Source organism: Notamacropus eugenii, chromosome 1, assembly GCF_028372415.1.
Source record: "Notamacropus eugenii isolate mMacEug1 chromosome 1, mMacEug1.pri_v2, whole genome shotgun sequence".
In the NCBI taxonomy this organism is placed as follows: domain Eukaryota; kingdom Metazoa; phylum Chordata; class Mammalia; order Diprotodontia; family Macropodidae; genus Notamacropus; species Notamacropus eugenii.
In genome coordinates, this window is record NC_092872.1 from 580,615,716 (window position 1) to 580,630,501 (window position 14,786).

Sequence of the window (14,786 nt, forward strand, 5' to 3'; positions counted from 1 at the left end):
CCAGTAACAACTGTCCATTGTGTTGCGGGCTTCAGCACTACGATATTCTCATTTGGGGGTACAGGATGGTCTCCACCAAAAACCTACATCCCTCTTTCTCCGTCCCATTTCCCCCTCAGCCTGTCTCCCCGTTTCCTCTCCTCTCCTTGCTCAGTTTTTCACCGAGCCCAGAGAAATGCAACCCTCACATCCAAGCCTCCAGCCCCTGAAAGGTAACCGGGCATGCTCACTGAGCCTCTCCCAAGGAGAAAGTGTCTCGTTGTAGCAGTGTCCTGAGACCGGGAGGTGCCGCTGCGCCCCTGCTGCCTTCCATTCGCCTGACCCAGCGGAGAAAGTTGGGCTCCGGGAAAGGCAAGGGAAAGGAGGGACGGAGCCAGCGAGTGTGGAGGGAGGGGAGGGAAGTAGGGTGGGAGGGGGACGCCAGGAGCGTGTGTCACTCGCTCGCTCCACTCCCTCTGTGTATATAGGATGTGCTGAATGGTGCTCTTCAGACCCGCGGCGGGCGCGGAGGAGGCAGCGGAGGAGGAGCAGATCCTGAGCCCCAGTCGAGCCCGAGCGGGCGGCAGCGGGAGCAGCGGCGGCCGCTACGGCTCCAGCGGGCTCCCCCGCGCCCCGTCCCTCCAGGTCCGCCGGCCAAGCCTCGGTACCAGCTTCGTCCCTCGCTCGCCCGTGCTCGCTCGCCGGGTCTCCTGGGCATCTGCCGCTGCTCCCCGACGGGCGCCCGACACCACTTTCCACGGAGGGCATGGACCGCTTCCTCTCCTGCCCCGCACTCCTGCGCTGAGCCACCTTCCCCGCGGTGAACGGAGGGGAGGAAGGAGAGAGGGGTCGGGGGAAAGCCAGAAGAGCCCCCCGCTTCCCGAGCCAGTGCAGACCCCAGGCCCGCCCCCTCCCCGTCTCCCCACTTCTCTCCCCTTCTCGGATTGTCTTTTCTCCTCCGCTGGCAAGCCTCCATGTGTGTAGATGGCCGGGGCACAGCCAGGAGTTCACGCCTTGCAACTCAAACCTGTCAGTGTCTCGGACAACCTGAAGAAAGGCATCAAATTTGTCAAATGGGATGATGTAAGTGGCCTCCCTTGGCGGGGGAGGGGGTGGGAGTGGGGGTGGGGAAGGTGGGAGGAAGCACACGCGTTATGCAATGGGCATAGTGGATCGATAAGGGTGCCAGAAAGTACACATGTTGGAAACTGCACAGGCAGTGAAAGGGCAGTGTGCGTGTGTGTCTGTCAGCGTTCAGTATTTTACATCCTTAAGAGCGGAAAGCAAGGAGAAGAGGATTTTTAAAAATCATTACGCTAATATCTATGGCAAGGCTTATGTTGCCTTGACAGGTCATTATAATTCGAAAAGTAACGTGGGTGGTACTTCTGACGGGTAGACAAGTGTCCTTAATGTGCATTGGGAGAAGGAAGCTTCTTTTTCCTCCTACAAATGCACAACTCCCAAGTCCTCCATCATTCCTCCAGAAAAATGACCATTTGGTGCTCTGAGTTATTAATTCAAGAGTGGCAAGCTGCTGCATTGTACCTTATTTAAGTGATCTGACACCAGACGGTATGGGCTCACACCACAGGTTGTTTGCTCCCAAACTTAAGTCTCTGTCTTCTTCAAAGTAGGGGCTCCAGGGTAAAGGCTAACGGTAGAGAGGGAGCATAAAGTGGCATTTTGTGGATTGACAAGGGGGAAGAGTCAATAGCTTTGCAGGTGCTGCCTGCTAATTTTCTAGAGCTTCCAAGGCTTTTAAGGCAATAGCTTGAAAAGACCCTGCTGTGAAGTTTTACCCTGCAGTGTCAGGGGGCCTAACATGGTAGCGGAGACAGAAGGGCAAGGGATAGATGAGAATTGTCATAATTTCAGGACCCCACAGGGCTCTGAGAGTTTTTCTCCTAAGAATCTGAATCTGAACATGACATTCATCCTCAAGAGACATAAATTAAACACACACACACACACACACACAATATTGAGGGAATAAGTTTGGACTGACAATAGGGAATTAATTTTTATTAATACTACATCCTTGATTTCATTCAGAATTTATTGGTATGAATTATTCATTGTGATAAACATGAGACTTCCAGGGTTGAGGGAGATTTAAGTCCAAATGATTGAGGCACCTCTTAATCAGGAGTAATTATAGGACAGTTGGGTACCCTTCTTGTTGAGAATGTTTTCCACTCAGCAAATTACAGACTATTATCCTTCAGAATGTTTCCCTTTTAATAATCTTATGTCATTTTTCTTCCATGTGAAAATAATTTAGATGGTCCAGGTAGAAAATCCAGTTACTTAACCCAGTATATTTGTTTCTATATTTTGTAAAGTTGGAAGTATGAATAGAGAAGGTACAAGATTTAACCGTTTCCTTGTCAATTATCAGAGGCAACAGGCAAAGAATAAAAACTGTATATCTTTTCAACAACCCTATCCTGATGGAACAGGACTTTTTTTTAGGGGTTGGGGTGCATAAATAATTTAGAATATAATCAGTATGTTCAAAGAATCCAGTAGATATTTTGTCTGGGTCAATAAGTCCATCAATAAAACTTATTTCCTATAGAGATTTTTGTTCATATTCAGTCCCACTTGATAGAGAATCAGTGTAATCAGAACTACAGAGCAATACAAAGGAGACACCTGTAACAGAGGCGTAACAGCCTAAGATAAGATGTCTTAGTGTAAGCTTTGAATTCCTTTACCTTGTTTTTCTCATAACCATATACTTTATGCAAAACCTCATTGCTTTCTTATTTGATTTGCATGCTACCACAGAAATAAACTAGGATAGAGTAGAAAGAAAAGTAAACTAGTCAACCATAACAAAATTGAGACTAAGGGTAAGTAGGGTACTTAACTACTTAGACCTCAACAAGTAGAGGGGCTGCAATTCAGGGCATTTAAAAATGTTACTCTTTATAAGTGCACATATTCTGAGGTCAGAAAATTCTGATCTCTGTGGTTCACTGTATTTTACTAGGAAGTCCGAAATCTTGTAGTGGACAGCAACACAGAGGATGTACGAATTTTAAAACCTTGCCCAGCGAGCACACACATGCCTTTCCAGTTTTTATCAGAGGTCTTGGTTTCTAACTCTACCTCTTCTTTAGTTCACTGGGTGACATTCCATTCCATTCTGGGTCTCATTCTTATTTCTTCAGTGGAGAACTCACCTGCCCTGGAACAGAACAGAATTCCCTGTGTGGATCCAGAGTGAATTTATGAGTGTTTTCTAGATCACAAGTGGTCAAGTATTTGATAGTTAGTTTTCTCATCCTTGTGTTCCATTTAGTCTGGACTACTGACCTTAGCCTGTATCTTTTCCACCTAAAGAGAGGGTGAGGATCCTTCTTAATACAGGTTTTGCAGTAATTGAACTAGAAATACTGGGCTAGGGGTTGAAAAGCCTGGGCTTTAGTCTTGGCCCAGGCCATTATTAATTCTCTCGTAGCCTCAGCTTCCTTATCCATAAAATGAAATTATTATTATGTCAAATGAGATAACATATGACAGTATGTCATAAGTCTATAGAATCCCATACAAATATATAATAAAATAACTAACATTTGTATAATGTTTTTCTATTTACCACCTTCTCCATACATTTTGCTAATTTGGTCTCTGTGATAAATATACCACTAAGCCCATACAAATTTTACCTTGCATATAAATCTTAAGAGTTTGGAGAAGCCCCTTGAGAACTGATCTCCCTACTGAGGACATGGAAACATGGAAATTCTTCAAAATTGTAATAAACTCTAAGGAATCTTTTTGCATCTCTGGGGATCTTTTGTGACAGTATGATCTCTGTTCCTACAGGCTTAATTCAGAAACAAAACTCCCTAACAATTGCTTGTGAAAATAAAAATCTAAATAGAAATTTGCCTTCAGAATCCTACACAATAGAATTACAAGGAAGGAACCTTAAAAAGTCATTTGAACCATCTCTTTACATTTAAACAGGATACCCAAGTACTGTGGCAACTAGAAAATTCCTGTCCTTGAGGATTTCCCATCTAGTTGGATGAGATGAGATGTGAATATTTGAAATAACTAAAGATCTCTAACTTGTCCCAAATGTGATGTTTACCGCCATGTTCTTCAAACTGCTTGGTGTTATCCCACAATAATTAGCCCAATTTTATGAATGATATGTAAGAGGCATAGTGGTCTTAGATGATGAGTCCCTAAACTCACAAAATGCCATAGCCGTTTTGATGTTTATTACAAGTAGGGATTAATTTTTTATTTTTGTGACCCCTGGACCTAGCGCAGTCCCTAATACAAGGCAGATGTTGATTCAATGCTTGTTGATTAAAGAATTAATTCATAGATCAGAATACATTTTCTCATAGTCCAAAATTTTATCAGTGATTGGATAAGCACATATGTACAAAGAATACTTTCTCCCTGACTGCCTCTGAAGGGGTGATTCAGCCTTAGGTGGAGCTGGTACAGGTTCATGTCACATAGTAAGGAAATTTCTTTCAGCTGTATTTTTTAGCACAGGCATTGTTTCGATCAGAGGGACCTTTACCACAGATTTCCAAGGGGCACTTGGAATCAAATCCAATGCACGATAAACCAACTAGCATTTGTTAGACGATTACTATGTTCAAGGCAGTGTACTAGGTTGTTAGAGTATCAGAATAAAGAAAAAACAATCCCTGCCATAAATGAAACACAAATGGAAAGAATGCTAAACTTGGACTGAGAGGACCTAGGTCAGAATCTTGGTTCTTCCATTTACTATATTTGTGATATTGGGTAAGTCTCTTAACCTCTCTGTGAGACCTGGTTTCCCCTTTCATCACATGAAGGGGTTGAACTAGAATTCCTCAAAGATCCTTTCCATTTCTAAGGCCTATGCTATTTTACTGCAAAAATCTTGGTTCGAAGGTAGGGAGAACACTAGGGAAATAGATCAGTAAAGGTTTCTCATAACTAGTGGCTTATGAGCTGAGAACTGGGGCAAGCTAGAGATTCTAAAATGTGGAGGTGAGGAAGGAGTGCCTTCAGCATGGGAACAGCTTGTCCAAAGGCTCAGAGCAGGAGATGGAATGTTCAGTTTAGGGAACAGCATATGTTGAGCAGTTTGGCTGGAATGTAGAGTATGTGAATGAGAATAATGTGAAATCAGTCCAGAAAGGTAGATTGTAGAGAGGTTGTTGTTTTTCAGTCATTTCAATCATGTTGGACTCTTCATGACTCCATTTGGAATTTCCTTCGTAGAGGTACTGGAACGGTTTGCCATTTCCTTCTCTAGCTCATTTTACAGTTGAGGAAACTGAAGTAAACAAGTGACTTGCTGAGCGTCACACAGCTAGTAAGTCTGTGGCTGGATTCGAACTCAGGAAGATGAGTCTTTCTGACTCCAGACCCAGCACTGTGCCACCTTGAAACTTCACTGCATGATACTAATCAGTATGTTATCAATAATTTTCCTTCCATGAACACAGTTCATCAACTTCAAAGAACATGTTTATTTACATGTCAAACAAAACAAATTAGCACCTGCCAATGAGAAGCCTTTCTTAGGAGAGCTGTCCTGCTTCCTTCTTTTATTATGATGTGTTAAGAAGGACTCTATGTAGGCATTAGCTCTAAGTTTTCCATTGCATACCCTTGAAGCACTTAATTGGTGCCAGTGATTTCTTTTGTCCCTCTCCCCAGCTTTCAGTGGGTGGTTTATCTTCATTCCTATTGCCTACCTTGTGGTTTTGCAAAGATTTCAATTCAGTACATGTTTATTAATCTCTCACTAGCTGCACGATATATAAGTTTTGGGGATGCAAAAAAAAGAAAGGGACAGTTCTTATCCTAAAAGAGTTTGCAGTCTACTGGTAAGACCCTACATACACACAAGTAAATACATAATATATACAAAGCAAATACGAAGACATTTAATTTTGTGTATGGGAGAACACCAGTGTTTGGGGGAGGGTTCAGTAAAGACCTCACGGCATGGAGAGCAGCCAGAGATCCAATGCTCAGTTTGGGGAGCAGTAATTAGGCCAATTTGGCTAGAATGTAGATTTATGTGAGGGAGAGTGACATGCAGTTGAGTCTGGAAAGTGAAGCTGGAGTCAGATTGTAAAAGGTTTTAAATGAAAAGCATTGGAAGCTTATTTTTTTTCTCCCTGAAAGACAGTTGAAGTGTCTTGAGCAGGGGTGGAACATGGTCAGACCTAGGTTTTTGGAATGTTGATTTGGAAACTGTGTGGAGCATGGATTGGAGAAAGGAAAGTCAGGGAAGATAAATTAGGAGATTCTTGTAATGGAACAAACAGGAGGTGATGAGAAAGGTTTTGAGTCGAGAGGAGATGGGTGCAAGAGATAGAGAGGCAGAATTGGCAGGACTTGCTTATTTTTGGAGGAGATTGAAGAGCCATGGGCTTCAGCATTTTGTGACTGTCAGGATAGAGAAGTTCTCTTGACAGGTATTGGGAAGTTTGAAGGAGAGATGGAGTAAAGAGAATTAATTTTGTTTTTTAAATGTTGAGTTTAAGGTTCATATGAGACATCTATTTAGAGATTTCCAACAGTCTGTTGGTGATTCAGGATTAGATCCTAGAAGAGAGACTAGGGAAAAAAGATGGATGAATCTGGGAGCTATAGGATGATAAGATCATAGATTTAGGGTAGGTGGTTAGGGGCCAGAGTAGGAATTGGAAGTGACCTCAGTGACAGTCTAGTCCAGCATATACTTGAAGACAACCATCATTTCCTCTCACTAACCCCATCACAACCAGTAAGTGATTGAAGTAGGATTTGAATTTATGTCTTCCTGCCTTAAAGTATGGCACTTTATCAATCACACCACATTGCCTCCCTCTATTTGAATCTTTAGGAACTGATGAAATAGCTAAAATGATAGTGGAAAGGGAGAGAAGGGTGCCCAGGAAAGGACTTTTTGGGATACTCATAGTTTTGTAGTATGATATGGATGATCCTTTCAGATCCTGACAATTTTTAGGATAATTCAAGTTTGACTGGCATGAGACTTATAGAAGTCTGGATTTGTTTGGAGTAAGAAGACTTGGTTTTGTTTTTTGGCTCTTCTACTACTTATGTGATCTTGGACAAACTACTTCCCCTCTCTCAGCCTTGATTTTCATCATCTCTAAAATGAGTGGGATGTATTTGTTATATGATCTCAATGTGATGGTACTATGAACCTCCTGAATTTTAGAAACCTATTAAAACACAGCCTGCCTTTCTGTAGCTATACCATAGGTCAAATCATATTTTCTTCTGCTAATCCTAAACTTAGACACACTAAGAGCTTAATAAAATATGATTGATCTATAACCCCAAAGTTGTCTTGGTCTACAAATACTGAAAAAAATCTTCCCATTGCTATAACTCTTATTTAATATTGCCATATTATCAGTTTGATTCTCTGGGTGATGGATGAGGGTCATCAGACTTATGTGTCCTCAATAGTAGGGGAGAATAATCTCCACTTTTATCATGGGTCAAGATCCTTATGTCTGGGAACATGCTAAGCTGTGATAAGGCACAAATAGGGTTACAAAAGTAATAGGCCAGGGATTGTGGCACAGGGTAAAAGGTACTGAATTTGGAGTCAGAGAACCAAGGTTTGAGGTTTATTCCTACATAAATCACCTGCCACACATATAAGGATCAAATGAAATAATGCTCGTAAAATGTTTTGTAAAATTCAAAGGGCTTTGAATATATCAGCAGTTATGATGACTGAGGTTCCTTTAAATTCCAGAGTTATGATTCTGTGACTAACAGTTTTACTATAGGGCCCTTTGGCCCCTTTCTTCTCCACCCTAAAATTAGCTGTTCTGTACACAAAAATGGGGGGTGAGCAAGTGACAGCTTTTGTTTCCCAACTGCTTTAGTATTTAGGAATTCTCTAGGATAGGTATTTGTCCCATCATTAATGCTTGTCACTTCTACCCTATATCAAATTCCTTAAGAGTGAATAGTCTTTCATTCATGCTCTAAAGACTATAATAGTAACTTTTGATTGGGAAGAGGAGAAGCAAGCTGAATATTAAGTACTGAATACTTACCATGTATTTCAGTAGTGAAGGACCCCATGCACAATCACCAGTCTTGCTCAAAAAAAGTACAATTTTATCTATAATATTTTTTCTTTCTTTTAGTTTTTGTCTTTGGTTTCATAAATCTGGAAAACTCATTATGGAAACTCCCTCCATTAATGAAAATCAATACTTATAGCAACTTATAGTCTTAGATAGTTGCCATGGACAACATGACTTGTCTGTGGTCACACAACTAGTTACGTGTCAGAGGAAGTTCTTAATCCCAGGTTTTCTTCAGTCAAAAGCTAACCCTCTACCCACTATGCCTTGCTATCTCCTTTATCTTTACTTCATTAATTACAAGATGAAAAATAACTTTTCCTTTTTACGCTTCTTTTCTTCTTTTGGAAAATTTTTATCCTTTTTGGGGCAAATGGTATATTGGAAAGGACTGGTTTTTGAATCAGAGGACCTGAGTTCAAATCCTGTTTCTGTCACTACTTGTGTTATCTTGGGTAATTCTCATAACTGCTGTAAGGGATAGTTTCCTCATCTATAAAATGAGGGGATGGGACAAGATGACTTCTAAAGGTCCTTCTGTCTTTAAATTTCTAATCTTAATGATTCTATGGAGTGATAACTTCAACCTTCATATTCTCAATTGTAAAATGAGTGAATTAGACTATCTTACCTTAAAGGTCCCTTCCATCTCTAAATCTATGAACCTGTATTTTAAAGAAAATTTTTCTGTGTCATGATAAAACAAACCCATTGTTATTAAAATATAGTAATTTTAAAAATAATCTATTATTCCTATTTTAATTCCTTGATACTTTGATATGATCCTAACATGAAAGAGAAAAAAGTCAGAATTAGTCCTCTATGCCAAGAGTGAACTAGAATTCCAAAGAGTTCTATAGTATCCGTAATTGACAGAGACACCTTATTTCAGGAGTAAAAAACGTTTTGGAATATAGGTTTATATTTATGCTCTTCAGGCAAGTAGTCCCAGAAGCCAAAGAAAGAAAATAGCAAGAACATATAAAAGCTTGGAATCTTCTCAGCATAGCCACTGAAGCATGGTTATGACTTTTGTTTTAGATGTGATTTTTCAAGAGAATTTCCCAAATGACACAATGCAGAGAGCCAATGACAAGGTTAATGTTGAAGCAGAGCAGAAAGTTCAGTGAGCTGAGTGGCTGTGAAGTCCCAGAATCAGTGCTAGAAAGGGAGTAAGAGAACTGGGATAAATGACAAACCTGGAATGAGAAAGCTAACAGGCTTGAGTTGATGGTGGTTGTTGCTTTCATCTCTTCTTATCCATTTCCCCATAAATCATATGTGTGCAGTAGCCCTGGAATGAAGTCTGGGGAAGTCAGCATATATGACAAACATTTTGAAACCAGAAACATTTAAACTTAGCTCCAGTAGTACAGTGGTGTTACATTACCTAAAGTCTGATTTTGTTTTGTTTTTTGACTTAAAAGGTCGATTAATTCTATGACCGTATTGAAATATGTATTCATTTTCTGTGCGTGTTCGTCCTTTGTTGCCGAAGAAGACCATGTCATCAGAGAAATGATGACATGACTTGCACTTGACCTTGTTTTGAGTGAGGGAGGGCTGTGCAGGTCACCAGCCTCACTTCTTCTCCAGAGCCATCTGAATGCAGTGATCAGATATTCATTGGAATGACTGGAGATGACCCAGGATGAGGCAATTGGGGTTAAGTGACTTGCCCAAGGTCACATAGCTAATGAGTGTCAAGTGTCTGAGGTGAGATTTGAACTCAGATCCTCCTGACTCCTGCACTGGTGGTCTATCCACTGCACCACCTAGCTGCCCCATTTATCTTCTAACCCTATATTGAAGGCACTTTTACTTTATCTTCCCATGAAATCCCATTTATTATGTGTAGTTCATAAAGATCAATGGCTCAAATTAGCACTATTATAATGCTGTTTTTTTTCACTTTAAAGTTTATCTTATCAGTAAATAAAGATCTGATTATTTATACCAGCAGCTGCATTTTTATGGGACTGGAACATTTTGCTTTTTAACTTTGAACCCAGTAACCTATAGTTAACAAGAAACAATTCTGATAAGGAACCACTTAGTCTGCACAGATAGTGCCAGTGGAAAATGGAACAGGATTCAGTTGTGAATAGCTGGCTAATACTATAGATATCTGCCTAAATAAGCATTATTTGTAATTTAAAGTGCTAGTTCTCATATTGCCAGAGCTATTATTAGGTTTGTAGAGCTTTTTACACAGAATCATAAACTTCATGTACTTTTTCCAAAGCATTTTCAGATGTCCTGGTGTTCTGACCCTCCTTCTTTCTACCATTGTATGATCAGTGCCATGTGTCTCTATATATCACTTGGCTGTAAAAATCCTAGCTAAAACCAAATATACTCATAATACAGACAAATGCAATGATTTCCATCAAAATATAATTGAAATATAATGTAAAAAAGGCCAACCTTATTAAAATTCTTATTGGTTTATGTCTTAATTTCTTTGAGGCATAATGTCTGATAGCCATTGTGTTCTAAGCAGATTTATATGATTAATCTCTGGAACAATAAATACTGATACACATGTATTTTTCAGTGGTATAGAAATGTCACATTTCAACTTACACACTTATCCAGACACAGATCAATTTATTGTAAATAGAAAAAACCTTTTAAAAAGATATGTATTTATGACTAAAGTGTAATTTCTAGAAATCTACATCTGTTTTCCATTTCAAGGGTTGAATCAGTTCATCATGTATGGTTACATTTTGCTTCTTTTCTTTCCAACTACAGTTATGGGATCAAGCAGTGAAAACGGTTCCATTTGTAAAAGAAATGGTTCTTACCTAAACTAGTTATGGTAGCTTGGTTACCTTGTGTTTAGGAAGTACAGATACTTAAGTAACTCAAAGAACATATTCTATTATTTCAGAAAACTGAGTTCAGTATAATTCTATGAGAAATAGGGAAGGAGAGAGTAATACTGATTCCATTGATTCTTAGGTAAGATACAGAAAAGGAACCACAAAACCATTTATCAAAGGTTAGAGAAAATGAGGATATTGAATCAGGTCTTCAGTTAAGATATAAATATTAAATATTATTGTTAAATTGTTAAATATTGTTGTTAGCAGTTCAGTAACATTCTTTTTAGATTTGTCTGTTCTTTGATTTTATTTTTAAGAACCAAAGTGTTGTGCATCATGAGTAATTTCTCCTTTCAGCATCAAATCTAATGGCATTTCCTTGTGATGTGTTAGAATGCTTCTCTTGAAGGGAACAGGATGTGAATGTGTTGTAAGATTTTGTTCTGGGAATTCTGGTAACTAAAACTTGGGTATGGACTTCAAATGGATTCACATTAAACCAAATTACTTGCTTGTCCTATCTCCTTTCTTTAAATCATGTATCCACCCTATGACTTTATCCCCTCTCATTGATGTCTTTAGGATAACATTTTTCATGGTGGTAGTAGAAAGTATATTTTGGCATGTACTTGGGAGGACGTAGATATGAGTAGTTTTTCATAGCTGATTGATGCCATGTAGAAAACACAGGACCAATGCATAAATACCAGTGTATTTTCTGGAGTTTTTGCAAGTATCACACATTACTTTCACGATGTGGAAACAGCCACGTTGGCAGGCACTTGTTCAATAATGATGTTAAATAAATGGGATTTTTTTCCAGAACCTGACTGATTAGATATCTGTATTCCTAGCATTACGCTAGGTAATACTTCCCAACTTGTACATCCTGCTTATATAATTTGCATTTTACTTAACCTCCTCAGGGAATGGCCATACTAATTGATAAGAATGAATGTGGGATAGGATTAAGGAGAGGAGTTAAGTCTTTGAAAAGCATAAAATAAGGAATATAACAGTAGAGGAGTCAGGGAAATTGAGATTAAGAATTTGAAATATGCCTGCTCAAGGGCAAACCTTAAGGTAGGTTCTTATTTATCAATAAAAGGGGAGAAATAAGAATTAACAGAGGATAGAGAAGAATGGTAAAGAGATTTAATGTGCCTTGGGCACAGTAGTAGTCACACGTAGGGAAGCTAAATGAAGCATACAGTTGGCAGAGATATACCAAAGAGGTCTTGGCAATACGCTGCTTATTCACTATGTTGTTAGGGAAATACTGGTCCATAGACTTTTAGTTTGGTATGGATCTTGATGTCACATTGGGGTCATATCTTATCTCCTAGCCTACTTCCTATTCGTTTTGATTAGCTTTTCTGTTCATTATTTAGAGTATTAAAATATTTCATGTGGTAATATAGAACTACACATTGTAAGAGTATATGAGCAGCAATGCTCCTATCAACTTAAAGTTTAATTTCAGATCACAGTATTATCCCTTCTGGGCTATTCCCTTCAAATTTACTTACGCTCTCAGGTTGGGGTCTCCTGAGCATTTCCACTACTTCTGCTCAGGATTTTAGGGGTAGCACTGAGTGGCTGGGTTTTTAGTGCTGTCACTCATGAGTCTCTATATTTTATATATTTGAAATTTGATCATTCTTGACAATGATCACGTCATATCAGTTGACGTAGGAGTGTAGAAATTCTTCTTGCACTCTCCTCTCCCCCTACCCAGTTAAGCATTTGCTGTCCTCAGCAAATAATCAGTAGTCCACAATCCAAAATTCTGAATAGTTTTCTAGTGACTTGGGGAGGTTTCAAGCATTATCCTTTTCTAGCATCTTCCCCAGTGACTTTTTCTAAAGCATTTTAGAAAAAAATCTATATGAAACAATTCATGAACAATTGAAAATTAATATTTATATACTTCTGAACACATAATGATACAACTTAACCAACAGATACACTTTTATAAAATTGCCATTGTTGTTTATCTGTGTTTGTGCTTCCAGGACTGTCCCCAATCTAAAGACAATAGATATTGCAAAGAAAAAGAAAAATCAAGAATCTCCCCCCCCCCCCCCAAGACAAATTCTGGTCACTAAGGAGCATTTGGGGCATTCCCCACAGTGATCAGGCACCTGGGGTCAACTAGAAGTCACTCTTCTCAGAGTCAGAACCAAGTTGTCCTGTGTGAAAATTTATCCATGATGCTAAATCATCTCCAAGTACCCATTCATTTCCATACAGAGTACAACAAAATGTCTTAAGTGATCTTTTCTCACATAAGTTAGGCCCACAGGAGACCCAGGCATAAATTTCCCCTAAGTCCCTTTATCACAGGACACCTGAAATCTCCTTTCCCTGCTATGGAATAGGGCAACCCAAATGCAGTTTCTAGCTTAGCCCTTATTAGAATAATCAAGTTATCTTAAAAGGAAAACAAATTCAGAAAAGCTCCAGAGAGGTGTGAGACTCTCATGCATCCAACTAGTGCTTGAACTGTAAACTCCAAGCCCTGGAGGATAGTTACTCTTCCTAATCAGAATTCTGGGGATGACCTTGAATGGCTAGATTTTTAGTATTGACTTAGAGCCCCCATTAGTGTATTTCTTAATGATAATCAGCCAAACAGTATTTTTTCTTTTTTTTTAACAAAAGGCATTTACTAAGGTGGTATACTACAAAAAGTTAATATAAAATATTTTTTCTACATTGGGACATCCTCTTTCTTTGTTCTCACAAAATTCCTGAGGAGATTGGGCTTACTATGAATTTAATGAAGCACACCTGTAATGTACACATGTGAGAAAAGGATAACTCACAATTCCAGGTTACTGAAAGTCCTTTTCTCCCTTTGTAGAGTCACCATTAAGTACCCCTTAGGGATAGCTCTTTGTTGGGTTCCATGGTTAGATGCCTTTCTAGAATCTTTGTCCATCATCCTATCTGCCATGCGGGGTCCTACTAGTTTAAATTGCTTTCTCCCTTGGGTGAAGAGCCATCTGTATCTTTGCATATCATAAGGGGCAGCTAGATGGCACAATGGATAGAGGGCCAAACTGGAATCAGGAAGTACTGAATTCAGATCTGACATTAAACACTTACTGGCTGTTGGACTCTGGGCAAATAACTTCACCCTGTTTGCCTCAGTTTTGTCATGTATAAAATGAGCCAGAAGAGAAATGGCACACTGCTTCAGTTTCTTTGCCAAGAAAACTCTCAAAGAGGTCACAAATTGTTGGACATGACTGAAATGACTGAACAACAACATGTGTCCTCAATGTGTCTTTCACTGCTCCTGGTTAGATGTGTTAACTGCTAGTAAGTGTGATATTGGGAGTGGAAGTATAAAAATCATGTTGTGATTATCCTCCTCTCCTTGCTGCTCTGTGGTGCAGGTCTAAGGGTCCTTCTCCTATAGGTGCTCCAGATCCTTTAGTCTCACTTCTCTTCACTGTCAAGGTGTTGCACTGTCTTTTACTGAAATTCTTCTAGTTCTTTAAAACTTCCAGAGGCACTGTTAGATTGTTTGAATAGTCAGTCTTCCTCTTCTTGACTCAATCAAGATTCAGTCCTTAAAAAGATATCACAGGACGTGAATCATCATATTCATATATTTAAAACTTCATCATGCACTTAAACTGATTATATTACATTTATTGAAGGGGTGTATAGACCCCTCCCCAATCATTTAAAATTTTAAATGTTAAGTAGCAGTTTTCTTGCCTATTTCAAATCTTCCCATTTGCCTAAAATGGGTGGGAATCCTGTGGCCACATGTGGCTGTGTAAGTCCTCAAGTGCAGCTCTTTGATTGAATCCCTTAATAAATAGATTTCTTCTATAAAGTTTGGATTTGGTCAAAGGACCAC

The 14,786-nt window shown here is 39.3% G+C and overlaps 1 protein-coding gene across 3 annotated transcripts in view; it reads left to right on the top strand.

Annotated features, from left to right (window-relative positions):
* Positions 1 to 495: 495 nt before the first annotated feature.
* Positions 496 to 14,786, top strand: part of PLCB1 (phospholipase C beta 1) — an 891,415-nt gene continuing 877,124 nt past the window's right edge. For 2 of the 3 annotated variants that reach the window (XM_072634430.1, XM_072634433.1), the window contains exon 1: positions 496 to 1,062. In XM_072634430.1, the coding sequence (XP_072490531.1) occupies positions 964 to 1,062 (99 nt within the window). In that variant the 5' untranslated portion in view covers positions 496 to 963. The remainder of the gene's footprint in view (positions 1,063 to 14,786) is intronic. The other variant, XM_072634431.1, reaches the window with a different exon arrangement.